A 26264-nucleotide genomic window follows, 5' to 3' on the forward strand; every position below is an offset into this window, starting at 1 on the left:
AATAATATTATGGATCTGAACATCCATCTGCGCCTCGACGCAGCAACGCAAGCAAAGGTGCACGCCGCGGCGGCCGGCCTCGTCGCCGCCGGCGCCGACGCCGACGCCGTGGACGTGACGTCGCCGACGTCTGCGCACGCGCCGCATGTCACCCTCTTGCTGGGCGCCTTCACGGGCGACGCCGCGGCCGTCGCCGCGGCGCTGGCGCGCGCGCTCGCGGCCCGCCCGCCCGTCGCGTTCGCGCTCGTCGCGGGGCCGCCGCACCACGCGGGGAGGTACGCCTTCTGGAACGCGACCGGCGCCGATCTCGCGGCGCTCGCCGCCGAGGTGGTGGTGGCGGCCCAACCGGTCATCGCACGCACACAAACCGAGCCGTCCTGGCTCCCGGCGCTGCCCGAGGCGGAGCGAGCGGCGCGGCGCGCGCAGCTCGCGGAGTACGGCACGGCGAACAGCTTCGAGTTCTACCGTCCCCACGTGACGTTGGCCTACCACGACGACGCGGCGGCGCTCGGCGCCATCCTGGCCCGCGCGCCGCCCCTGGCGCGCGTCGACGCGACGGCGGCGGAGATCCACGTCGCGCCCCTCGCGCCCCGCGGCGCGGTGCCCCGCGCGTCGGCGTCGGCCGTCGTCGCGCTCGCCGGGGACGCGGCCCCGGACTAACGCGCCCTTAGTCCACGGCGAGGGCGCAGGTCGTCGACTCGGGGAACGAGTTGGCCATGCGCTTCTGGTAGGGCGGGCAGTCGGGCTCGGACCCGTTTCGCGCGGGGCAGGACGTCGGGCAGTGGGGGTCGCCCGCGTAGCAGCCGCAGGCCACGGGGCACCAGTACGACATCGGCTTCACTCCGAACCACCAGCCGTCCTCGACGCAGGAGTTCGCGCCGAAGAGATACGCAGGGACGCCCATCGCGGCCCCGTCGCCGTCGAGCGCGTCGCAGCCCAAGTTCCGGAAGATGCCGACCCACGTCGCGCCGCCGCCCGCCCAGTCGCTGGGCCACGTCGCCGCGACGGCGGCGAAGTCGTCCAAGAACGCGACGAAGGCGGGATCGTCGCGCGCCACGTCCTCGCAGGGCAGCTCGTCGAGCCTCGACCGGTAGACGCCGCTCCGGGTGCACTGGTCGCCGCAGCCCGCGGCGCCGTCGAAGAGCGCGAGCGGCGACCGCGGGTCGTTGCAGCCGCACGTCTGCGGGCAGAGCTGGCGCGCGCGGATGCCCGTCTGGGTGTTCGCCGCGCAGTGACCCGCGACGTCCGCGCAGAGCGGCGTGACGCAGCGCTCGCCGTCGCAGTAGGCGGCGTTCGGCGGGCAGCCGCCGCAGGGCGCGCTGTCGACCGTGTCGCCGATGGCCGCGGCGAGGAGCTGGTTGTAGGGCAGCCCGAGGTCGAGCGCGTCGTAGCACATGGGGTTCCAGATGGCCACGGCCTTCTCGACGGACCACGCGGCCTTGGTGGCGACGGAGTAGTCCGTGCCGACGACGTCCTGGGCCGCCGTCTTCTGGACGAGGCAGCAGCCCGGCGCGTCGTCGCGCGGTTTGCCGTAGGGCGAGCCGTCGTCCTCCGTGCACGCGGACGGCGGCGCGCCGTACCCGCAGACCGCGTCCGCGCCGTCGCCGTAGCAGCAGTCGTCGTTGGGCACGCGGCCGAGCTGGCGGAGCAGGGCCTCGACGGTCGCGCCGCCGAACGAGCCGTAGTTGGAGCCGAGGTTGAACTCGTCCGCCACGTAGGGCACGTCGCCGCCGTCGGGGTAGTTGCGCTCGCGGTAGCCGCCCGCGCCGCCGGAGCCCGGCGGGAAGCCCCAGACGGGCACGCCGAAGCCGTCGGTCGCGTACACGAAGTCGCGGTCGCCCGCGCAGAGCGCGTCGCGCGCGTCGACGATGTCCCGCGTCTGGGGCAGGACCACGAGGAAGACGAAGTAGAGGACCGCGCCGAAGGCCGCGGCGAGCGTCGCGAGCGACCGCGCGTCGAGGCCCCGCCAGGACCGCGCCTTGGGCACCGCGAGGCCCGCGAAGCCGTCGACGTAGGCCTGGACCGCCGCGGGCGCGAGCGAGCTGAAGATGAGCTCGTCGACGCCGAGGACGAACTCGAGGGCCACGGTGTTGAGCAGGAGCGTCTCGATGTCGATGGTCACGGCGAGGAAGACGCCGCCGTAGTACGCGAGGAAGCCGCAGACGACGACGCGGACGACGAGCACGAAACCGGCCGCGGCCCTGCGGCCCCGCGACACGGAAGAGAAAGAAGCGCCGTCTTCCCCCTCGACGACCAGCGTCCGCGGGCCCGCGGGCGCGTGAAAAAGCGCGCGCGCGTGGGCCCAGGCGTCGTTCGTCTCGCCGGCGATGGTCAGCACCCAAACAACCAACGCGACGAAGCACATGCAGGGGCCCGGCGCGAACGGCGACGCGTCGAGCGACGCGCCCGCGTAGCGCGCGAAGGACTCGTACTGGACGGCCTGGGCCGCGGACGTCTCGAGGCCCGCGTCGCCGTCGCAGACGCGGCGCGCGAGGGACTGGCGCGACCGGTCGTCGTAGTACTCGGCGTTGTGCGCGACGTTGAAGCGCCACGTCCGCAGCGACCGGATCGTCGAATCGCCGACCTGCGGCTCCGTGAGGTTCTCGATGACGATGTAGAGGAAGAAGACCTGGATGAAGACGTTGAAGCCGAGGAGCAACACGAGGAGGCAGGACGCGCCGAAGCCCACGGGCTCCGTGAACGCGATCAGCGCCACGGACCACATGGACGCCTGGAGCTCCTCCGAATCGGTCTCGCCGGCCTCCGCGTCGACCTCGACCTTGCCGCAGTCGTCGCGCTCGGCCTCGCCGGCCTCCGCGTCGCGCTCGCACGCCGCCGCGTCGCGCTCGCTCCGGGGCGGCACGGACCCCGTGGCGCCGCCGCCGTCGAGCCCGAAAGTGAGGTCGCGGTCGCGCCGGAGGTCCCGCACCTCCGCCTCGAGGGCCTCGACCTTCCTCGCCAGGGCCGCCAGCGCTTCGCCGGCCTCGTCGCGGGGCTCGAGGTGCGCGTACTCCCGCGGCGCGCTGTCGCCGATTGATTCGTCGCCATCGTAGCAGGACACGATGCCGCAGAACAAGGACTCGGGCTTCTCCGCGTCGCTCGCGTGCACCGTCGCCGGCTGCTGCGTCGCGAGCGGCCGCCGCGCGACGCGCTTGGGTTTCTTTCGACGCGGCATTCGGCCGTTCGCGGGCAGCCTGCCTACACGCCCGGCAATCTGAGATTCTAAAAATAAAAAAGAGAGCACCATTCTTGCGAGCATGGCAGCCCTCTCCCAAGGATCTACCGCAGCCAAAAGCATCGAGTTCGCGTACTGCGAGCACTGACGCTTCGCGCCCAAGGCGTCCTACTGGGGCTCGCTGCTCATGGCAAAGCTCGCGAACAAAACGACCACGGCCTACAGCTTCGAGCGGGGCCAGCCCCGGGGCACGCTGACGATCCGCGTCGAGGGCGCCCTCGTCTACCAGAAGCCGCCGGGCCGGAACCCGTCGAATCCCGAGCCGACGCCGGAACAATTTAAAAGCATCACGGAGCTGCTGCTCGCGAAGGCGGGCGTCGCCGGCGGCGTCGAGGCCGAGGAGGAGGAGGCCTACGCGGCGCTGCACGCCGCCATGACGGCGAAGCTGCTCGCGCTCGTCGCCGAGGGCCAGCTCACGGCGAGCGGCGAGAAGGTCGAGGGCGCCTACGAGGGCGCCGCCGGCAAGCGGGAGATGACCGCCGAGGAGCGCGCGCTCCGCGCGTGACCGCGGCGCGCGAGGCCGATGACGGCGGCGGCCCACCCGACGGGGGCCGCCGCCCGACGCCCGCTTCTAAGCGCCCGTGGTGTTAGCCCGTTGCGCGCTCTACGCGCTCGCGCCGAAGGATTCGAACTTGCCGAGCGCGACGTCGTCCACGCGGAGCTCGGAGCTGAGCGCGCGGTCGTCCGTGGCCGCGGGCTCCTCGACGGCGGCGCCGTGGACGGGCTCCTCGATGTGGACGGGCTCCTCGACGGGCTCCACGAGGGCTTCGGCGGCGAAAACGGCCTCCTCGAGGACGGGGTCCACGTGGAAGGAGGGCTGCTCGGGGGCGTCGGCGTAAAAGACGGGCTCCTCCGCGGCGGGCTCCTCGTGGAACGCGGGCTCCTCGAGGGCGTCGGCGTGAAAGACGGGCTCCTCCACGGCGGGCTCCTCGTGGAACGCGGGCTCCTCGAGGGCAGCATCGGCGTGGAAAACGGGCTCCTCCAGTACGGGCTCCTCGTGGAACACGGGCTGCTCCAGGGACTCGGCATGGAAAACGGGCTCCTCGAGGGCAGCTTCGGCGTGGAAGACGGGCTGCTCCAGGGACTCGGCGGGGAGCGCGGGCTCCTCGGCGTGGAGCGCCTCGGCCTCGGGCATCTCCGGCGCCGGCTCGTCGTCGAGGGCCTTCTCGATGGCCGCGACGACGTCGGTCTCCGCGACCTCGGGCGCGTCGAGGGAGATGTGGTTGTACTTGGGCGCGGCCGGCGCGGCCGGCGCGGCCGGCGCGGCCGGCGCGGCCGGGACGGCCGGCGCCGCCGCGTACGCCGGGACCGCCGCCGCCGCGGGCGCCGCGGGCGCCGCGTACGCCGGGACCGCCGCCGCCGCGGGCGCCGCGTACGCCAAAACCGGCGCCGCGGGCGCCGCGTACGCCGAAACCGGCGCCGCGGGCGCCGCGTACGCCGAAACCGGCGCCGCGGGCGCCGCGTACGCCGGGACCGCCGCGGCGGCCGCCGGCGCGGACGAGTCGGCGACGGCGTGGGCGAGGTCCGCGAGGTTCGCCGCGGCCTTGATGATGTCGCTCTTCTCCTCGAGCGTCCGCAGCGCCTCGTCGAGCGCCTTGCGCAGCTCGAGCGCCTCGACTTTCGCCGCGTCGCGCTCCGCGCGGGCCGCGGCGACGTCCGTCGCCGCCGACGCCGCGGCCTCCGCGTGCTTCGCGTTCGCCGAGGCCTCCGCCGCCGCCGTCGCGAGCTGGTTCTGGCAGAGGCCGAGCTGCTGCGTGAACGCGACGCGGAGCTCGTCGATCTCGACCGCGTGGCCGTCGACGGCCTCCGCGTGGTCCTCGTGGGCCGCCGAGTGCTCGCGCCCGAGGGCGTCGCGCTCCTCGCGCGCGCTGTCGAGCTGGGCCTGGACCGCGTCGAGCTCCGCGCCGAGCCGCGCGCCCGCCTCGCGCGAGTCGCGGAGCGCGTCCAGCGCCTTCGTCGCCTTGTCGCCGAGCTCCTTGATGACCGCGCCGGAGGACGCCTTCTCCGCCGCGAGCGCGCCCGTCGCCGCCGTCGCCTCGTCGAGGCGCCGCGCCTCGAGCCGCGCCTCGAGCTCGCGGTTCGCCGACGCCGACGCCTCGAGCTCCTGGTTCCGTAGGCTGACCTGGCGCTGGGCCTCGGTCCGCGAGCTCAGCGTCGAGAACATGGCGCCCATGAAGACCATGGCGACGCACACGTCCTTGACCTTGAGGCGCGACACGCCGGCGGACATGGCTTCGCGTCGCGTCGACGCGGGCGTCGGCGCCGAGCACACGCGGCCCAGATGCCTACAGCTGTATCCTCATGTTGACCAATTTATTGAAGGGGACGCGCGCGGGTTGACCAAGTTATTGATTATGTATCCTGATAGCCGCCTCAAGATTGCCATCCACCCCTCTCGCGCTGCCATTCCTTTTTAGCGCCGCACGTGCCCAACTCCGCTCGTGTCCGATGGTTTCTCGCAACTCCCTGCTCTTCGCGGCCTTCGCGACCTAAACGTCCGCTGAATTCATCGAGAGCACCAACAGCCCCTTCCCCTACATCGACGTCGGTTTCGCCAACAAGCCCTGGTTGGCCGACGTCGACGGCGACGGCGACCTCGACCTCGTCGTGGGCGATCACTATGTCTTTGGCGAACCCGGAAAAATCAGCTACTAAGAAAACGTCGGGTCCGCGGCGTCGCCGAGCTACGAGGAGAAGACCGGCACCGCGAACCCCTTCGACGGCATCGACGTCGGTTCCTACAGCGCGCCCGCGCTCGCCGACGTCGACGGCGACGGCGACATCGACCTCGTGGTGGGCGAATCCGTAGGCTTCCTCTACTACTACGAGAACGTCGGGTCCGCGGCGTCGCCGAGCTACGAGGAGAAGACCGGCACCGCGAACCCCTTCGACGGCATCTACTTTCACAATGGCTACAGCGCGCCCGCGCTCGCCGACCTCGACGGCGACGGCGACCTCGACCTCGTCGGGGGCGAATTCGACGGCTGGCTCTACTACTACGAAAACGTCGGGTCCGCGGCGTCGCCGAACTACGTGTCCGTCACCGGCAGCGACAGCCCCTTCGAGGGCCTCGACGTCGGTGACGACTTCGCGCCCGCGCTCGCCGGCGTCGCTGACCACAGCGTGCCCGCGCTCGCCGACGTCGACGGCGACGGCGACCTCGACCTCGTCGTGGGCGCAGGCGACGGCACCCTCTACTACTTCGAGAACGTCGGGTCCGCGACGTCGCCGAGCTTCGCGGCCGTCACCGGCAGCGACAGCCCCTTCGACGGCGTCGACGCCGTTGAGCGCAGCGCGCCCGCGTTCGGCGACGTCAACGGCGACGGCAACCTCGACCTCGTCGTGGGCGCTATGGACGGAAAGCTATACTACTACGACGAACCGACGCACGCACCGACGCTGACGCCCGCGCCGTCCCCGCGGCCGACCACGCCCGCGCCGTCCCCGCGGCCGACCACGCCCGCGCCGTCCCCGCTGCCGACCACGCCGATCGACGACGACGACGACGACGACGACGCCATGTCCGCTGCGATGATCCTCTTCGCCGCCTCCGGGTGGTGCGTGGCGCTCGTGGTGATCGTCGCCGCGCTCGTCGCCGCGAAGCGCCGCCGGACGCCCCCCCTCGAGCCCGCCGTCGAGCTCCCGACGAAGGAGGCGCCCGCCGCGCAGATGGCCTAGGCGCGCGGGAGCGTGCCACGTACCCCGCCGGCGGGTGCGACGTCGACGGCTCAGGACCTAAAAGTCCGCCGCGTCGTAGATGCCCTGTCCTCGGTCGGGAGGTAGCTCGGCTCGTGGGCGAGCGGGAAGGGCGTGTCGAGGCCGCAGACGCGCGCGGGCGGCGCCTCGAGGTGGAGGACGCACGCCTCGGACACGTGCGCGGACGCTCTCTCCCAACGTCACAGAGACGACGGGAGCTGGCTGCCCGCCGTTCGCGCCGCGTTGCTCCGCGAAGATAGCTTGGTAGCGTGGCTTAGGAGCGCCGCGCCCGCGGCCGCGCGCGGCGCGCGCGGGGGGCGACGGCGCGCGGCTGGCCGCCTAGACGGCGAGCGCGGACTGCTGGTCGCAGTTGTCGTTGGTGTAGCCCGTGAAGCACTCGCAGAGGCCCGAGCCCGCGTCGCAGAGGCCGCGGCCGGAGCACTGCGACACGTATTCGTAGTTCCCGGTCGACGCGGGCGCGAACTTGACGATGGACTGGAGGCCGATCATCTGCTCGGAGGGCGTCTCGCGGAGGTCGTCGTCCGTGTAGTCGGCGTCGATGACGGAGGACACGGCGGCCGTGCCCGCCGCGGCGGTCGCGACGAGCGCGCGCGCGGCGACCTCGGAGCCGTCGTAGTTGATGACCTTGTCGACGACGAAGTAGAAGCGGTCCTCGACGGCGTAGGTCGACGCCGACGTGGGGTTGACGCCGATCTTGACGATCTTGTACATGTTGCCCGCGGCGTTGGACGACGTGCGGAAGCCCTCGCCCTGCGAGTCGCCCTGGTTGAAGGTCGTGATCTTGTTGGAGAAGAGGAAGACGAAGTCGCCCTTCTCGAGGCACGCGTTGAGCGTGTCGAACTTGGCCGACGTCTGCGAGTAGGCCGCGTTCTCGTTCGAGGAGCCGCCGGCCCAGGGGTACGACTGGACGCCGTGCATCGTGCCGGAGTAGCAGGACACGTCCTGGGACGTGTAGACGATGTCCGTGCCCTTCTCGAAGTAGGCCGTCACCGGGTTGTGGTTCATGTCCGTGAAGCCGCCCGTGCCCGTGCCGAAGTGGCCGTCGGTGCCGTTGGCCAAAAGCGTCGCGACGCCGTCGGTCGTGAAGACGATGTAGTCGCGGTCCGCGACGGACTGGCCGGACGAGTAGAAGGTGCCGCCGGGCGCGCCGCCCGTCGCCGTGTTGTCCTCGTCCTCGAAGTACATGAGCATGAACTTGCCCGCGTCGTAGACGTCCTCCTTCGGGCTGACGCCGGACGTGGGGTGCGGCGCGACCTTGACGATGTGGGGGTGGTACGTCGTGTTCCAGGAGCCGTAGTCCCAGTTGTAGACCTCGACGTTGTTGTCGCTGTCGCCGTCGGCGTCGCCGAGGCAGCGCTTGAGCAGCTTCTTCTCCGCCACCGTCAAATCCTCGAGCTCGCCGAAGTACGCCTTGTCGGACGTCGTCGGGAAGGTCGCGCCGCCGGCCCAGTCGGCGACCGTGAAGACGACGCCGTCGCAGTAGTCGGAGAAGTAGTCCGTGAACTCGCCGGAGATGCCGAAGTAGTTGGGGTAGACCGCGATGTCGACGTCGAAGTCCTGCTTGGACGTGGAATTCGCGTTCGCGACGTAGACCGTGGGCCGCGCGCCGTCGAGGTAGGCGTTGACCTCCATGGGCTTGAGGTCGCCGGGGTTCTCCTCGAAGAGGAGGTCGTAGGTGACGAAGCCCTGGTTGCCCAGGTCCTTGGTCGGGTTCCCGAAGAGCACCTTGTCGCCGCTGTAGTCGAAGGAGTCGAAGCAGCGCACGGAGTTGGCGGGGATGACGCTGTTGGGCAGCTCCTCGAGGGCCGTGACAACCTCGGCGCAGCCCGCGGACGCGGCGAGGGGCGCCGTCTGGTAGTCCTCGCCGAAGACGTCGTAGAACTTGATCGCGTACGTGCCGTCGATGTACTTCTTCGTCTCGTAGGTGTAGCCGACGCCGTCCTCGGACTCCGTCGTCGCGCTCGAGTTGTCGAAGGACATGACGACGCGGGCCGTGGGCACGCGGATCGACATCATCTCGTCGTCGTCGTAGAGCGGGTCGACGCCGTACTTGCACATCTTGTCCGCGCAGGACGGGCCGCTGTAGCCCGGCTCGCACATGCAGCCCATGGACACGTCCTTGTCCCAGAGGCGGTAGACGTTGTCGAAGTCGGCCGTCGCGAGGTCCTTGGCGGACATGCACGTGCCGTGGCCGCTGCACGTCGGGTCGGGGCACGACGCGCGCTGGCAGCCCGCGCCCTCGTAGCCGGGGAAGCACTCGCACTCGCCGCTCTTGCGGTCGCAGATGCCCTTGTTGCCGCACTCCGCGTAGGCGTGGGCCGTGTTCTTGAGCTCGCGGCCGAACGTGTCGACCATGAGCGGGTACTGCTCCGTCGTGCCGTACGGGTAGACCGTGGACTCGGTGATGACGACGGACGACGTGCCGGAGAGGGCGTCGGCGGAGCCGTCGAGGTCGCCCTTGGGCGAGTCGACGTGGGCCAGGGCGAAGGGGCACGTGCGCCCGCTGCAGTCGGCCTCCTGCCAGTTCGGGTAGCAGTGGCACTCGTCGAAGGCGCCGCAGGTGCCGTGGCCGCTGCAGGCGTTGGGGCACTCGGCCGCGGCCGGGGCCGCGAGGGCGAGGGCGAGGAGGACGCGGGAGGCCATGATCACCGGGGGGGGCGCACCAACAGCGAGGCCGGTGTATTTAGCGCTTGTGTTGTGAGGGCCAGTGAGGAGCGGATCTCACAACCAACGAGCATGATACATACGAAAGATTCGGGGTTTGCATCGTCGGGCCAACGAATCCGCAGGAGCCCTGGGAGTCGATGGCTGCCCGGCCCTAGGCTCCCGGACCATGACGTCCATCTTCTTCTGCTTCGACGAGACGGAGAGCGGGTCCGTGGCGCCCAAGGCGCTCTGGACCGCCGCGGGGTCCCCGATGAACGCCGTGCCCAAGTCGCAGCAGGAGGAGTCGGTGCTCGACGTCCTCACGCCCGACGCGGAGCTGCCGGCGTCCATGGCCTTCTGCTGCAAGACCGGCGACGAGGAGGGCGAGGCCGCGCCCACGGTCGACAGCGCCCGGCTCCTCGCCCAGGCCCAGGACAGCGGCCGCTGCGACTACGGCGACGCGCGGGCGGAGCTGTTCAAGAAGGCGCGCGCGGAGCTCGAGCGCGCGCGCCACGACGCGAAGCAGGCGCGGCGGCTCAAGCAGAAGTCGCTGCGCGACGAGGCCTTCGACCTCTACCGCAAGTGCGTCGCGACGGAGCTCCGGGAGCTCGAGCTCGAGGGCGTCGTCGAGCCCGACCGCCTCGACGAGCTCCTCGTGTGCCGCCACGAGCGCGAGTTCAAGGGCCAGCAGTACGGCATCACGAACGCGGGCCTCGACAGCAACGACTCGCGGGGCAACGGGTGCCTCCACCAGCTCCTGGAGAAGTGGCACGCGGCCCGCGACGACGGCGCGCGGTCGCGCGTCGAGGAGGAGTTCGTCCTCGTCTGCGTCGTCGGCGCCAAGCTCGACGCCTACAGCCGCGAGCACCTCGCGCCCCTGTCGAGCGCCGTCAAGTTCGGCGCGACGGCCGTGCTCCGCGTCCTCATCCTCTTCGGCGCGGACCTGCGGTGCAAGAACGGCCAGTCGTTCCGCCCGCTGCTCCTCGCCGCGGAGTGCGACCAGCAGGCGTCCTTCCAGGTCGTCGCCAAAGCGCTGCGGGCCCGGGGCGAGCTCTGCGACGTCGCCGCGGACAAGGGCAACGGCTACACGGTGCTCCACTTCGCGGCCATCAACAACAACGCGGGCCTGCTCCTCTCCGCGCTCGAGTACGAGGAATATAGGGACCCGCTGGTCATCGACGCGCGGAGCTCCTTCGAGACGACGGGCGCCGAGAGCGGCGGCGCGGGCGTCGACGCGGCCTACGTGTCGAACCAGACCGCGCTGCACAAGGCCGTGCTCTACGACTTCCGGGACTGCGTCGTCGTGTTGCTCGAGCACGGCGCGAACCCGAACGTCGCCGACAACTCGGGCCGCACGCCGCTCCACTCGTCGGTGACGCGGAACAACGTGCCCCTGACGCGCGCGCTGCTGGACGCGGGCGCGGACCCGCAGTCGCGCGACGGCAACCGGCAGACGCTCCTGGAGAAGGACCGGCACATGGACGGCCGCCGCACGAACAAGGAGTGCATGGCGCTGATCCGCGCGACGCTGGCGCAGCCGCCCAAGGTCCGCATGGGGCCCGCGCACCACCTCAACAAGGCCGCCAAGGTCGGCCTCGACGTCGACGCGAACAAGGCGCTCAAGGACGTCACGGGCGTCGACGCCGTCCAGGCCGCGCCCAAGCTCGACACGACGGAGCTCGAGGCCAAGGTCGACGAGGCCGCCGACGGGGCCGCCGGGGCGCCGCGGCGCTTCGGCAACTTCGCGGGCCTCTTCGGCCGCCGGTCGTCGTCGTCGCCGGCGCCCGCGCCGCCGTCGCCCGCGGCCGCGAAGAAGAAGAAGAAGAAGGCCAAGAAGAGCAAGAGTAAGTAGGTCAGGAGGCGGCGCGCGACGGAAATTAAAATGGGCGGGCCCTCCTAGCCCGACGTGAGCCGCCGGTTGCCGCGGGAGGAGCTCTTCTCGCGGGGCTTGCGGCCGCCCTGGAGCATGTACTGCTGCTCCGTCGTGAGGAGCTTCTTGTTCTTGTGCATGAGGCGCGCCTGGCCCGTGCGCAGGTTGCCCATGGCCGCGAGCGCGCGCGTCTGCGCGAGCGCGGCGTCGGCGACGGGCCCCGACATCTTCGCGTCGAGGCACGCCTTCAGGCTCTTGCGCGCGGAGACGAGGGCGACGACGCCCTCCTTGCGCTCGAGGTCGTTCTGGAGCTCGTAGAGGAGGCGCACGACGCGGCCGCCGAACTCGTGGGTCCGCGCGATGAGCTCGGAGTGGCCCTCGATGTCGCTGAGGCCGCGGTCGCGCCACCACTGGCTGTAGAGCTCCCAGTGGATGGGGCCCGACACCTTGGGCTGGCACTTGCCGTTCTCCATGTCCATGTTCCACCACTCGTGGTAGTAGCCCCGCTCCTCGCTGTGGACGATGTTGTACAAATTGATGGGGTCCAAATCGGAGTACGACCCGACGGCCTCCGGCGGCTTCACGATCTTCAGGCCCGCCTCGACCATGCGCAGGGCGATCTCCTCGTCGTCCAGGCCCCAGCCCCAGTTGTCGTTGGCGTAGCCGTTGCAGGCGACGTAGTCCTCGGGCCGGAACGCCAGCGCGCCGCCCACGAACTCCGCGTTGCGGTACTTGGTCCGCCACGCGCCGCCGAGGTGCACGGGCCGCTTCGACTTGGGCGGGCACGTGTAGTAGGGCATCAGATCCTCGCTCGGCAGAATGTCGATGTCGTGGAAGATGACCGAATCGTAGGGCCGGCCCTCGGCCTCCGCCTCTTGCACGACGTCGCGGAACGCCGCGTTCATCAACCGGCCCCGGTTGAACTTGCGGCCGTCGTCGGTCTGCGTCGCGATGACGACCGTGAACTCGCACTTGGGCCGCGCGTAGCCCAGGTAGGCGACCATGTAGGGCACGAACTTGAAGAGCTGGGGCTGCCGGTCCTGGAGCGGCAGCTGGTTCCGGTACGCGGCGATGAGGCAGACGCGCGGCGGCCGGTCGCCGAGCTTCGCGCTGACCATGGAGATGATCGCGTCCGTCTTGCGCTTCACGAGGGCCATGGGCGATTTGTCCTCCTCCTTCTCCTCGACGGCCGTCTCCTCCTCTTTTTTCTCCTCCTCGCCGTCCTTGGCCTCCTCGGCGCCGCCCTCGGCCGCGGCCTTGATCGCCTCGGGCGTCTTGCCGCCCTCGGTGAGGAGCTGGTACTCGGCCTCGCACTCGTTGACGTAGTGGTCGTCGGGCTTGGAGCAGACGAGCTTGTGGTGGGGCCTGAGTGGAAATACAACCAGTGGAACGCCCTGTCCAGCAAAAACTTCAAACCTCTCTAGCTCGGCCAAATCGAAGTCGATTCGGCTGATTTTTGGACGAATCGATTGCTCGCGTCGAGTTCTCGAAGCACGGCCGAAGAGCTTGCGTCGAAACTGTCGCATGCGCTCACATTGAAGTCGGGTTGAAGATTTGATTTCCACGCGGGGTGGGGCCACGCGGCCTTGCCGCACTCCGTCGAGCAGTAGAGCGTCGTCTTGCAGCGGCCGCAGCGCTTGAACTTCTTGTTGCCGTGCATGAGGCGCGTGGGCTTGCGGCACCAGGAGCACTGCTTCTCGTTGCGGAAGGGGTTCATCGTCGCGTGGTCCATGCCGTTCCAGTCGTAGCCGTCCGGCCGCTGGAGCAGCGAGAACGAATTCGGGTCCACGAGCTCCTTGCCCGTGACGTCCTCGTCCTGGAGCTCGCACGACAACAGGTCGACCTCGAAGCGGAGCCAGGTGCCCCGGGGCGACTCCTTGGAGTAGCCCGGCACGGCCGGGTAGCGGCCCTTGCGGCCGAAGGTCTTCTCGGGCACCATGACGAAGTGCGCGAGCTCGCCGACGCGCATGGACGCGAGGCCCTCGTGGAGGCCCTGGAGGTACTTTTTGGAGCGGGGCACGCCGTTGTGGTCCTCGTCGCAGAAGAGGCGTAATTTCTCCGGCTCGACCTTTTGGGTCTGGTAGTCCTCGTCGTACGAGCTCTGGCAGACCGTGCCGTCGAGGCGCGACATGATGATGTGGCAGACGACGAGGCAGCCCGCCGTGGGCCGCCGGTTCGGCCCGTCGCGGGGCGCCTCGCGCTCGATCCACTTCTTCACGGAGATGTCGCCGTTGAGCAGGTAGGGCTTCTCCTTGGTCGCGTTCCGCTCGTCGTCGGACGCGGGCTCGCCCTGCGCGTCGTAGTAGGCCCGGTGCGTCGGCGCGCCGGGGCGGTGGGGCCACTCGTCCCAGTCCCAGAACTTCTTGTACTCGTCGGTGTCCGTCTTCCAGATGTGGCCGCTCTTGACGACGTCCTCGACGGTGAGCAGCGCGAGCTGCGTCGCGGCCTCCGCCTCTTTCGCGTCGTCCTCCGCGGACTTGGCCGGGCCCGTCGCGGGCCGCGGCGGGAGCTTGTACTGGCGCCAGCCGCTGTTCTTCTGCCGCTCCCACTCCTCGGCCTCCTCGAGCTCGCGCTGCTCCCGTTCCTCGCGCGTCTCCTCGATGACCTTGTCGTCGTCGCTCGCGGCCGTCTCGCCGTCGCCGCCCCCGAGGCCGTCGAGGCCCAGGGAGAGCACGGGCAGGTCGTCGTCGCTGCCGATGAAATCGTCGTCGTCCGCCTCGGGCGTCAGCCCGCCGTCCGCGACGGACATCATCTCGAGCAGCGCCATCGGGTTCGGCGCGCCGTCGCCGCTCCGCGCGCCCGGCGCCGCGCCCTTGAACAACCCCTCGGGCGCCTGGGGCACGTCGATCTTGCCCTGCTCCCAGGCCAGCAGCTGCTCGTACCACTCCACGGTCACGTCCTTCTTCTCCATGATCGGGTTCGCGGCTTTGAGGGACCGCGAGATGCCCTCGCCCTCCTTGATCTTGCCGACCCACTCCTTCTTGCGCACGTGCTCCGCGGGGATCTTCAGCTCCACGTGGCCGTGCTGGAAGCGGATGTCGTAGGTGCAGTCCTCGTCGTGGATGCCGACGACCATGCCGTTGAAGTAGTTCCGCACCTTCTTGTAGCGCGCCTCGCAGCGGTCGCCGATGTCCATCTGCATGAGGTGGCGCATCTGGGCGTAGTCGATGTAGTAGCCGAGGTTCATGCCGCTCTGGCCGTCCTGGGTCTCGATCTTCGTCTTGTTCTTATCGTGGCCCAGCTGCTCCTCGCCGCCGTCGCCGCGGCCGAAGTAGTAGCCCTTCATGCGGCCCTCGAACTTCAAGGCCGGTATGAACTCGACGCGGCCGTCGGCCCCGCGGCCCTTCTTGAGCTTCTGCTGGCGGTGGAAGTACTCCATGTTCTTGACGCGGACCTCCGCGATCTCGGCCGGCGTCAGCTGGCGCCGCTCGACCTCGGGCGGCTCGAACTTCTTGATCTTCTCGAGGCGCTCGCGCTCCGTCTCCGCCTCGAGCTCCTTGACCTCGAAGTCCATGGGCGCCCAGAGCGGGTGGTTCCGCGGCAGCGCCCACGCGGAGCCGACCTGAGAAAGTTTCGCCTCGGACGCGCGCGGCGCGAACTCCGGGGACGCCGCTTCCGCGCGTTCGGCGTCGCCGCGCCGTAGAGCGAGTGCGTCTCGATGTCGCCCTGCTGCACGGGGTCCACGAGCGTGATCGCCCCGGCGTCCGCGATCTTCTCGCCGCGGTCGAAGCGGCCCGTGCCTACGTTGCGGGTCTGGGGGGCGCCGCGCGCGCGCGCCACGCACCCTCGCCGCCGCCGAACTCCCATCGGCATCGCTCCGACTGGTTCGTGCCCTTCATCGTGCCGGTGGCGACGCCAGCCGAGAGACTAGACGACTTCCACGGCCGTGATGGCTGGCGCGGAGAGCAAGCCCTCGACGACGCGTCGCTGCAGTTTTCCGTTTTCAGCTTGAAGTTCAACGTAGACGTAGTCCCGAGTCGTGCCGCCGGCCGCGGAGTCCGGCCGACGACGCGACGCGCCGCCCTCGGGCGTTCCCTCTTACGGGTCCGCGGGCCAGTCGACGACCCCCCCGCAGACGTCGCGGCGGCAGGCGTAGAGGTCGCTCTGCTCGCCGCCGGCCTCGCGCGCGGGCTTGCCGAAGCGGTAGTCGCGGCGCACGGAGTCCGGCGACCGCCAGTCGGGCGACCGCGCGCCGCGCCTGAGCCCCGCTTTCGTCGCCGTGGCCTCGAAGCCCAGCGCGGCCACGGGCAGGTGCTCGTCGTCGGCGACGGACCACATGAGGTGCGGCACGAGCTTGAAGCCCCCGTAGCCGAGGTGCTCGAGCGAATCGAGCGCGGCCTGGTCCTCCGCGGAGACGTAGAGCGGCCGGTGCGGGAAGGGCACGCGCGCCAGGGAGTCGATGCAGACCTGGTCGAAGCCCTCGATGTCGACCTTCAAGTAGTAGCACGCGCCGCAGAGCGAGCCGACGACGGCCGCGCACGTGGTCGTGTTGACGCGCGCGCTCGCGCAGCTGTTGCCGCGCCTGCGCTGCTCGTCGCAGGAGAGCGTGCTGCTCGACATCTCCGGGTTGTCCTTGTTCACGGCGAAGTCGACGTGGGGCGCGCGCGGCGCCCAGGACCCGTCGCCGCCGCCGGGCGGCGCGACGGCGACGAGCCGGAGGTCCGCGCGGCCGTGCGCGGCGGCGAGCGCGACGACGGGGTGGCGCCGCGCCTGGCGCAGCAGGCCGTCGTTCGCCTCGAGGCCCACGACGCCGAAGCCGTGGCGCCTGTGGAGGGCGCGCGTGTCCTTTTTCAAAAAAATTCCGTCCCGCGCCGCGCCGCGCAGGTAGGCCGCCGTGTCCGCGCCGTTGTGGACGCCGACGTCGACGACGACCTGCCGGTGTTTCGTCGGGGCGCGCGCCGGCGCCGTCGGGCGCCGCCGCCGGCGGGCAGCGCGCGCGGGTCCGCGAGGCGCGCCGCCGCGTCCTCGACGAGCGGCGGCGGCGCGGACCTGCGGTCGATGGTTTTTGAAACATGCGGGGGTCGGCACGCGGCGACGCCGGGACGGGACGGCACGAGGTCGCCGGCGATGTACTCGTCGCAGCTCGAGCCGCGCCACCGCTTCGGCGCGTCTCCGTCGTCGCGCGACAGCGCGCCGTCGCGGATCGCCTCGCACCTGGCCCGGGCCCACCAGGCGAAGCCGCCGACGGGGTCCCGCGCCCAGGCCGGGGGCCGCTTGAGCGTCGCCATGGTCTTCTTCGCGTTGAGTACCGCGCCCGCGCAGCCGGCCTCCTCGCGGCACCGCTGGAGCGCCTCCGCGCAGCCGCCGCGCGCGCACTTGACGACGATGGGCGGGTCGAAGTCCGCGCCTGCGAGGCGCTCTCCCGCGGAAGTCTACGTGCGGGACGCGGGGCCGCGCCGACGAGCGCCGTCGGCGTCCGCGGCGGGAAGACGCGGGGCGCCGGCGGCGCCTTCGCCGCCGCCGCGGCGTCGCCGTAGACGACCGGCGTCGCCGAGGCGAGCGGGTGCGGGTCCGCGTTCGCCGCCGCCGCGCGCGCCGCGCACGCCGACGGCGGCTGCGCCTCGGGCGACGCGGCGCGCGGCGGCGCCGCGAGGTCCGAGGCCGCCGTTCGCGACGCCGGTGGCGGCGCGATCCGAGGCGGCGTCGCACCGTGCGGCGTGGCGGCGGCGACGTCCGCGGACGCCGCGACGACCGGAGGCGGCGGCGCGGGCTGCAGCGGCTGGGAGCCCCGCAGCACGCACACCAGCAGTGCGCCGGTGACGATGCCCAGCGCGTACGCCGCCAGCGTGTGGCTGCGCGATGTCGACGACAGCTGCTGTTCTGGCGCTGGGCTCGGCTCGGTCTGCGGCGCGTACGGGGCGCGACCACGCCGCGACGCCATCGTTCCAGGGGCTGCCCCAACGGAGTTAATCCACATATTAAGGACAAAGTTCAAATTTTACCTTACACGGAAATGACCCCTTAGTCAAGAACAAGCACATTTTCGGTTATTTTTTAACACATCTCGGTTTTTTTTCGCAAATTTTATAAGGATTTTTTTACACCAACGTCCTTTTTAAAAATTTACATTTTAACAACCACTTTTTAATGATTTTTTAGCGAGTTTCCTAAAATTTTAAAAAATTTAACCACTTTTGGTGAAGTAATGTTTACCTTCAAAAATCGCGGTCAGTTTTATATCAGGTTTGGTTAAATATTATTTGGTCTTTTATAAGGTTTTGTGATGGTCACAAAGAAAAACTCACAAACCTAAAACATAAAAAAAAACCTACCTAATAGGACTAAAACAGGAAATGACACTTCAACATCTGTTTTTTGGAAAGTCCGGGACAAATTCCCTAATAAAAACTTCCCCATCAGAATTACTATGATTTCCTCCTGGGCAATGACACCTCCATCCGGCAGGAATCAGCATGCACTCTAAACACCTAATAACATCAATTCCATATTTATCACATTAGAAACATTCCAATTAGATATATCTTGATTGAAAGCCTCCGCTTGATAGAACATATTTTTCATATTAGTCACATTAGAAACATTCCAATCACCAATATATTGATTAAAACATTCAGCGTCCGAAAACATACCTATCATTTCAGTAACATTAGAAACATCCCAATTACCAATAGGTTGATTGAATTTTTCACATGCAGCAAATACATAATTCATTTTTTTTACATTAGAAACATCCCATTTAGAAATATCTTCATACAATAATTATATAATATACAAAATACATCTCATTCCCTTATCCAGAAAGGGTCGCGCTTTAGCGGTGAATACAGCGTGGAATTGCCATTCAAGTTTTCGGAAGTGTTTTGATATTCCAGGATTTCAGTTTTTTAAAAGGGAATATTGCTACAACTCCTTATATAACACATCCAAATCAACAATCTCTTCCTTTTTACAGACGTTTTTCAAAATAAAATTAAAAAAATTCGAAAAAAAAATAAATTTATTACAAGACTTATAGAATATACCAAATACAACTCATTCCCTTATCCAGAAAGGGTCGCGCTTTAGCGGTGAATACAGCGTGGAATTATACAAATACATCTCATTCCCTTATCCAGAAAGGGTCGCGCTTTAGCGGTGAATACAGCGTGGAATTATACAAAAACCGCATCATTCCCTTATACAGATGATCTCAAAAATTTTAACATCATGTCATAAAATAACCAGTGTTGTTTAATTATTAACTTCTGGTTGGATATGAACAAACTTTGGTCATTTTACAAGCCAATTCCCCCCAACGGGCCTCGAGTTTTTGTGGAAACTTGCCATAACTAGGGGATCGTGGGCCGCGCGGTCGTGCCTGTTTGTTGTTGGCGAGCAGGCTTGTGCGCGACGTGGGCGGCGGTAAGGCGAAAAACGATGTCCCCCACGCCTGCCGCTGCGACGTCTGTGGCAGGCGCGACGACGACGTGTGCGGGCGCCGCCCGGGGCGGCCGCCCCGTGTCCCGGCGGGGCCGGCCGTAGAACAGAAGACGAGCATCTGGGTGCCCAGGGCGATCCGCGCCGTCAAGATGCTGGGCCTGCGAGCGATGGGCGCCCGCCTGGGCGTGGGCAGGAGCCTCGCGCGGCCGCTGTCGAGCGTGGCGGCGCCGAGCTCCGAGCTCGGGTCCTTCGACTACGGGTTTAAGAAGGACCGCATCGCGAAGACGACGAGCGGCGCCGCGGAGAACCGGGGCTTCACGTACCTCGTCATGGGGTCGAACAAGTTCATCTACGCGTCGGCCGTGCGCATCGGGGCGCTCAAATTCATCGCGACGATGTGCGCGTTCGGCGTCCGGGTTTCGAACCGGCGGCCCCGCCTGCCGGCCGCGGAACGCGGCTGGATTTGGGGGGGGAGCGGCCGCCCCGCGCCGTCGAGGGAAGGCCCCGCGCGCCGCCCCGCGCCGACCCCCCCGCGTGCCCGCAGGTCCGCGTCCAAGGACGTGCTCGCGCTCGCGAGCGCCGAGTTCGACGTCGGCGCCGTCGAGGAGGGGCAGACGATCACGGTCAAGTGGCGCGGCAAGCCCGTCTTCATCCGCCACCGCACGGCCGAGGAGATCGCCCAGTCCGAGGCCGTGACCCTCGACGAGCTCCGCGACCCCCAGCTCGACAGCGAGCGCGTCGACACGTCCGAGTGGCTCGTCGTCATGGGCATCTGCACGCACCTGGGCTGCGTGCCCATCGCCAACGCCGGCGACTACGGCGGCTGGTTCTGCCCCTGCCACGGCTCCCACTACGACGTCTCCGGCCGCATCCGCAAGGGGCCCGCGCCGCTCAACCTCGAGATCCCGCCCTACAAGTTCACGGACGACACGAACCTCCTCGTCGGCTAGGCGGCGGTACCCGGCGCCGCGGTCGGGCCGCGGCATCCCTCTTTTCTCCTCCTCCCTTTGAGTTCCCCCGCTCTCTCTATTAAGTTCTAGTACCGCCTTTTTTTGGGAGCGGGGACGCGAGCTCTGGAGGCCGACGGCGTCATCGCGGCGCTGGGCGGCATCATGCCCGACGGCGTCCGGGCCGTGGGCGAGATCACGATCGTCGACAACGGCGCGCCACACGAGCAAGCTCGAGCGCCTCGGCCCGCGGCGCGACCGGTACCCCCTCGGCACGTACTTTGCGCCGGCGCTCAGGCTCGCGTCCGTGGCCATCACGCTCGACCACGACATGTGGATCCCCGGCTCGCCGTTGTCCGTCGTCATCGAGTTCGCGCTGACGCCGGCGGCCCGCCGGCGCCGCACGACGCGCGCCGAGCGGCTGCTCGACGCCGCAGCAAGTGGCCCATGGGCCGCCGCGCGGCGGCAGCGTGTCGCGGAGGGGCCTGAGGAGCGGGTCGCCGCGGGTGTGAGGAGTTCCGCAAACGCTGGCGCCGTGCTTCGACGACGACGGTCGCGACGTTCGAGGAAAGTTGTGGAGGCGTTTGTGATGGATTCTCGGCTTCACCGCCTTCAGTTTGAACTTGAGGCCCTAGACGTCAGACTCAGATTGTGCGCCGCCATACGCGGCGCCTGTGGATCCGAAGTTGAGCATCAACCGCACCCGCGACAGAGACGCACGGACTGCCAAAAACGTCTGCACACGACAGCCACAATGCCCGAGCTCGCCACAACGACCCACGACAACAGCAGCGACGAGGACTGCGTCAAGTACGTAAAAGCAGCCACCACCGTTGAAGCCGAGGACGCCGCCGTGGTGTCCGGCGGCTCGGAGGAGGGGGACCCCGAGCCGGAGCGCCTGCGGGCCGCGTCCAACGACGACGACGGCGTCGACGAGCCGGAGGCGCCCGCGCGGGGCGAGTCGAGCGCGAACCTCGAGAGCGGCCGGTGGTCCGCCGCGGAGCACGCGCGCTTCGTCGACGGCCTCCAGCGCTTCGGGCGGCGCAAGTGGATCCGCATCGCGGAGCACGTCGGCACGCGCACGGTCATCCAGGTGCGGTCCCACGCGCAGAAATACTTCAAGAAGCTCCGGCGGACGGCGTCGACGAACAGCCTCCGGAGCCTCGGCGAGAGCGACGACGAGGGCGAGGGCCCGCCGGCGGCGACGCGGGACTGCGCGACCCTCGAGGCCCTCGACGCCACCGAGGGCTTCGCGCTCCTCACCGCGGCCGCGAAGCTCGTCGAGGGCGCGAAGGCGCACGTCCGGCCCGACGAGTCGGGCGACGAGGCCGCGAGCTCGTCCCTGAGCGCGTCGGGCAGCCTCGACGACCTCCACCGGCCCGACTGCGACGACTCGCGGAAGCGCGGCCGGTCGTCGTCGAGCGAGGACGACGACGAGCTCGCCGCCGCGGCGGAATCGTCGAAGCGGGCCGCCGTCGCCGTGAGCCCGCTCCTCGCCTCGTCGTCGCCCCGCGTCGCCGCGCCGCTGCTGCCGGCGCCCTTGGGCTGCCCCGTCGTCTCCGCGGCGACGACGCCCGAGGCGCGCCTCGACGACAGCCGCTACTCGCGCCTCGGCGGCTTCGCGCTCGAGTCGCACTGACTCCCCCCCGAGATCCCCCCCCTTCCCGCCGCCCGCGACGTCGCGGGCGACGATGACACAAAGGAAACTCCCGCGCGCGGCGCCAAGCACGGCCGCGCGCGCGTCGCCGCCGGGGACCCCCGCCGGGCGGGCAGCGATATGCCCCCGCCCCCGCGATCCCCGCCGCCGAGCAAGGTCTAAATTCAATCCAAGCTAGCATGTGTGTCACGGCGCGGCGAACGCACCTTACCTCACTTACCCGCCGCCGCCGCGATCTCGTCGGCGAACTCGGCCGCGTGGTCCGCGAGCCAGGTCCGGAGCTGCGCGAGCGCGCGGCCGCGGTGCGAGATGGCGTTCTTCGCGGCCTTGTCCATCTCGGCGTAGGTGAGCCCGCCGCTCTCCGCGGGCTCGAAGACGGGGTCCCAGCCGAAGTCCGTCGGCCCGCGCGCGGGCACGATCGCGCCCCGCGTCCGTCCGTCGAACAAGCGCACGGGCGCGCCGGGGCCCGCGCAGAGCGCGAACAAACACTGCGCGTAGGCCCCCTTGTCGTCGTAGGCCGCCAGGAGGTTGTTGAGGCCCGCGTGGCCCGTCTTCTGCAGGAACCACTTGATGTAGGGACCGGGCAGGCCGTTCAAGGCGTCGAAGCAGAGGAGCGTGTCCTCGCACATGACGGCGCCCCCGGCGGCGGCCGCGGCGAGGACGCACTTCTCCCGCGCGATGTCCTCGGGCTCGCCCTGGAGCTCGGGCAGGTCCAGGGCGCGGTTGCCGATGGCGAAGGGCAGCGGCGTTCCGGCGTTGAGGATGGCCGTCACCTCCTCGAGCTTTTTGGCGTTGCCCGTGACGAAGGTGAGCGCTGGCTTCTTCGACGCGAGCGCGGCCATGCTCGAGGCGCGCCGAACGCCAACGACGAGGGCGGCGAGGCGCAGCGTGTTGCGCATGCACCAGGGGAGAGCGGGGCTCGAGTGCTGCTGCCACAAGCCCTCGGCTCGCTGATCTAGCAGCGCGAGATCGCAGCCCGCATGCGAGTTTGGTGTTGAGGATTTCGCGGTGATGCTCGCGGTGATTCAAGGTGACGACAGAAACGACGCCAACCAACGTATCCAGGCTCGCGTATCACAGCGAGCCGAAGGCTTCAACAAGTATCAAGGCAGCCCCGCGTTGTCGAGAGGCTCCGCACGATGGCCGACGCCGCCCTGGGCGCGGCCGTCTTCGATGTCTGTTCGGGCGTCGCCGCGCGCGCGACGCGCGGCGTCGTCGACGAGGCGGCGGGCCGCCTCGAGTTCCGCCTGGGCATGGTCGCGGCGCGCGTCGCGTCGCTGGGCGTCACCTTCCGCTTCGAGGCGCCGGCGGCGGCGCCGGCGCCGTCGACGGCCCTCGCCGTCGTGGAACCATCGGTGGCGACGCGGGACCCCTGGGCCTGGTCGTCCTTCGGCGACACGAACGCGAGCCGGCGCTGGACGGCGGCGCTCGACTGGCGGGAGGCGGCGCCGGGCGTGACGTTCGCGTCCGAGAAGGACGAGGCGCGCATGGCGCTGCCGGACGGCCGCACGCAGCTCGACCCCATCGTCGAGACCTATCTCGGAAACAACGCGGCGCGCGTCGTCCGCGCCGTGCGGAGCCGGAGCCGGAGCCGCCAGCACGGCCGCCCGCTCACGGGCCCCATGAAGCCGCGGACCATGGCCGAGGCCGTCGCCGCCTGGAAGCGGCGCGAGGCGCGGCGGGCGGCGCCCATGACCCTCGCGGAGCGCGAGACCCACTGGAACGGCCGCACGCTCGGGCCTCCCTTGCCCGCGTACGACGCCGTCGGCGACGCGCACTGCACCTACACGCTCGGCGTCGCCTTCGCCGCGTCGCCCTACAAGGCGGCCCTCGAGGCGACGCGGCCGGGCTACCGCGACGACCTGCTCCGCGCGCCGCGCGTCTACCACCGGCCCAAGTGGCCGACGGCGACGCACGCGTACAAGGACGACCCCGTGCTGCCCTCCTTCTCCGTGTCGTCGTGCAGCGAGCCGGGCCCGGACGCGCGCCACGCCCTCACGTCCGCCGGCGCGGCGGCGCGCCGCGACGCGGCCTACGGGTCGTCCGTGGCGCACGCCGAGGGCCGCCGGTCCCGCGTCTACCACGTGCCCCTGTCGCGGACGGACTACAACAGCGGCAGCCTCCACCCGGTCCGCGGCTCCCTCGGGCCCGAGGAGGGCAGCCTCCACTGGGCGTCCGTGCCCGCGCGGAACTGGTTCAAGCTCCAGTCGGAGAAGACGCGCTCCTTCCACGGCGACAGCTGGATCGAGATCGTCCAGGCCAACGCGATCCACGCGACGACGCGCGACCTCGCCGTCGAGAACCGCGCCATCTCCAACCCGAAGCTCCGCAAGCGCGGCCGCGCGAGGTAACTCGGTTTTTACACTTGTTTTTACGCGCGCCCAAGTTGCAGCACCGTAAGAATCATTCCCGAGGCGGCCGGCAGGAATTCCTGGCCGATGGCCATGGCATCACCACGAAACCCAACCAGCTCCAAGCAACACAGAGACCAGACACGAAACCCAACCAGCTCCAAGCAACAGAGAGACCAGAATGAACCCCATCGCCCGGCCCGTGATCCTGCAGGTCGCCGAGCCCGTCGCGCCGCCCCAGCTCAAAGCCGGCTTCCACCGCACGGCCAAGCAGCCCCTCCTCAAGCAGAAAACCAAGAAGCTCATGATGGTGCAAAAGTCCGTCGCGGCGATCATGCAGGCCGCGAAGAAGCCCGTCGTCGGGCGGGCCAAGTCGTGGGTCACCAAGAAGCAGAAGCCGAGCAAGCTCGTCGACGTCTTTTTGCAGTTCGACCACGACGACGCGAACGCGCTGGACTACGCGAAGCTCGAGGCGCTGCACCGCTTCTACGGCGAGCCCCTCGACGCGCACCAGCTGCGCGACGACGTCGACACCTTCGGCGACGACTACGGCGCAATCGACTTCGCGGGATTCGTGCTCCTCGCGCGGCGGCGGCAGCGGCGCGGCGGCTTCCGCGGCTTCGAGGACGCGGCCGCCGCGTCGGACGACGCCGCCGCGGCGCGGCGCGAGGCGGAGCTCGACGACCTCCTCATGCGCGCCCAGGCGGCCGACGCCCTCGCCGCGGCCGCGCCGCGCGCGCCGCGCAAGGCGGCCGCGCCGCAGTTCGACCGCCCGCTCTCCGGCCTCCGCACGTCCGCGGACACGGCCGCGCGGAGCGGCCTCAACTGGGGGCTCCTCAACGACGCGGTCAAGCGCCGCGCCGAGGACCGCGCCGAGCTCGCCTACAAGCCAGAGCCGCCGCGGCGGAAGCGGGGCGGCCGCCGCCGCGTCGTCCCCGTCTAGCGTAACGACTTCGGAAGTTTTCAGCGGGCGCATTCCCAAAGGCGGCCTTACGAGGCTAGTGGCAGGCCCGCCCGTGCTTGCGGAGCATGAAGTAGTTGTAGGGGAGCGGCGCGAGGAAGCCCGCGGCGAGCGACGCGGGCAGGAAGGCGAAGAAGTGCTCGGAGCAGATGTCGCCGCCCGTCGCGTAGTACGACACGGCGTTCTCCGCGCCCTCCATGCTCAGCATGGAGATCAGCGACATGTTCGCCGCCGTCGAGGCCGCCGTCGTCCAGCTCGCGAAGCCCTCCCAGACCCTGAGCACCCACGTCTCGAGCGCCATGGACGTCGCGACGCCGCAGGCCATGGACGCGGCCATGGCCGGCGCCGCGCCGAGCTCCGGCGCGGCGGACGCGAGCAGCCAGAGGCAGGACAGGTCGCCGACGCTGCAGCCGACGAGGCACCGCGTCGTGTTCCGCGCGGCGCGGCGCCACGACGGCGCGTCCGCCCAGAACGCGGCGGACGACGCGCCGGGCATGGTCCCGCCGCAGGACGGCGCGCCGGGCGTCGTCCCGCCGCGGGACGGCGCGGCGGACGGCGTTCCGCCGCGGGACGACGAGGCCGCGCGCGACGCCGCGGCGACGGGTCGCGTCCGCGCCGCCGCCGCGCGCGCCGCCGCGGCGCGCCGCGCGGCGCTCCGCAGCATCATCGCTTCGCCTCCTTCGCCGCCTTCTTCTTCTCCAGCGACTCCTCGACGCACTCCTTGAAGGCGTCGAAGAGCTCCTCGCAGGCGTCCTCCTCGGCGCCGCTCGCCGTGCCCCACTTGAAGGGCTGCTTGCTGAAGCACTCCTGGTACTTCTTGTGCAGCTCCGCGCAGGCCGGGAAGGTCTTGTCCATCGGACGACGCGCGTGGCGGAGCCTGTGGCAAGGCCAAACGAGCTCTGCTCGCCGACGGCATCGACGGCCCATCGTGTCGGGGGGGGGTTGCTCCCAGGGTTGCTCCGCCAGTGGGCCCCGGCCGACCCCTCTAGCGCAGCGACGCTGTACTCGAAAGTCACGATCTTGAGCGTGATCGAACCTTCATAGTACCGTCGATTAGGAAACCAAGGGGCATGTCCAACGCCATCGATGGTGGCGAGATCGGCGACTCGGACTGTGCCGGATTTGTCCGTAGGAGCGCGGTGGACGAACGAGGCCCGTAGGGTGGATTTTGGACCAACACCGAAACTGCGTCTCCGGCACTGACCAACCGTCCAGGGCGACGCCAGGGGTCATGGGGCGTCGCCCCGACCACAAAAAGCGACCGTTCTGCGCCTATACGCAGCGCATGGCTGGCGCGTATACGCGCGTATTCGTACGTAGGCGGTCCTTTTTCGAGCATATTTCAGTGATTTCGTCGAGTTAGAAAGAGCTTGCTTCACGCGGGCGTAGCTCGCCGGGACGTCTGGGACCATGCGAAAAAGAGTGACTTTAGACGCCGCCGTCGCGCGACCGCGCCGACCTTGCCGGAGCAACCCCCCCCATCATCGCGCGCCTCGCGCG

At 69.1% G+C, this 26264-nt stretch overlaps 7 protein-coding genes across 7 annotated transcripts in view; 4 read left to right on the forward strand and 3 right to left on the reverse strand.

The window, feature by feature from the left end:
* Positions 1 to 9025: 9025 nt before the first annotated feature.
* Positions 9026 to 9595, reverse strand: AURANDRAFT_19233 (hypothetical protein; the record flags this gene model as incomplete). The annotated part of the gene is made up of 1 exon (XM_009034302.1): positions 9026 to 9595. A coding segment is annotated over one exon (570 nt), but the record flags the coding sequence as incomplete, so codon positions are not given.
* A 190-nt stretch (positions 9596 to 9785) lies between these two features.
* Positions 9786 to 11450, forward strand: AURANDRAFT_60894 (hypothetical protein; the record flags this gene model as incomplete). The annotated part of the gene is made up of 1 exon (XM_009034201.1): positions 9786 to 11450. One exon carries the CDS (start codon positions 9786 to 9788, stop codon positions 11448 to 11450), a length of 1665 nt encoding a protein of 554 aa, XP_009032449.1.
* Positions 11451 to 17888: 6438 nt separating this feature from the next.
* Positions 17889 to 18179, reverse strand: AURANDRAFT_19388 (hypothetical protein; the record flags this gene model as incomplete). Its single annotated transcript, XM_009034301.1, has 1 exon — positions 17889 to 18179. A coding segment is annotated over one exon (291 nt), but the record flags the coding sequence as incomplete, so codon positions are not given.
* A 779-nt stretch (positions 18180 to 18958) lies between these two features.
* On the forward strand, positions 18959 to 19894 carry AURANDRAFT_52117 (hypothetical protein; the record flags this gene model as incomplete). The annotated part of the gene is made up of 2 exons (XM_009034202.1): positions 18959 to 19245; positions 19393 to 19894. 2 exons carry the CDS (start codon positions 18998 to 19000, stop codon positions 19796 to 19798), a joined length of 654 nt encoding a protein of 217 aa, XP_009032450.1.
* Positions 19895 to 20771: 877 nt separating this feature from the next.
* Positions 20772 to 20945, forward strand: AURANDRAFT_9635 (hypothetical protein; the record flags this gene model as incomplete). The annotated part of the gene is made up of 1 exon (XM_009033906.1): positions 20772 to 20945. A coding segment is annotated over one exon (174 nt), but the record flags the coding sequence as incomplete, so codon positions are not given.
* Positions 20946 to 21664: 719 nt separating this feature from the next.
* AURANDRAFT_18344 (hypothetical protein) lies at positions 21665 to 22351 on the reverse strand (the record flags this gene model as incomplete). Its single annotated transcript, XM_009034300.1, has 1 exon — positions 21665 to 22351. One exon carries the CDS (start codon positions 22349 to 22351, stop codon positions 21665 to 21667), a length of 687 nt encoding a protein of 228 aa, XP_009032548.1.
* A 240-nt stretch (positions 22352 to 22591) lies between these two features.
* AURANDRAFT_60898 (hypothetical protein) overlaps positions 22592 to 26264 on the forward strand; it is a gene marked incomplete at both ends in the record, with an annotated part of 4866 nt that continues 1193 nt past the window's right edge. Inside the window, 4 exons of the mRNA XM_009034203.1 lie at positions 22592 to 23799; positions 23845 to 23848; positions 24018 to 24740; positions 24935 to 25372. Of these exons, the coding sequence (XP_009032451.1) occupies positions 22592 to 23799; positions 23845 to 23848; positions 24018 to 24740; positions 24935 to 25372 (2373 nt within the window). The remainder of the gene's footprint in view (positions 23800 to 23844; positions 23849 to 24017; positions 24741 to 24934; positions 25373 to 26264) is intronic.

The sequence above is a fragment of the Aureococcus anophagefferens genome, assembly GCF_000186865.1.
Source record: "Aureococcus anophagefferens unplaced genomic scaffold AURANscaffold_1, whole genome shotgun sequence".
Classification (NCBI taxonomy): domain Eukaryota; class Pelagophyceae; order Pelagomonadales; family Pelagomonadaceae; genus Aureococcus; species Aureococcus anophagefferens.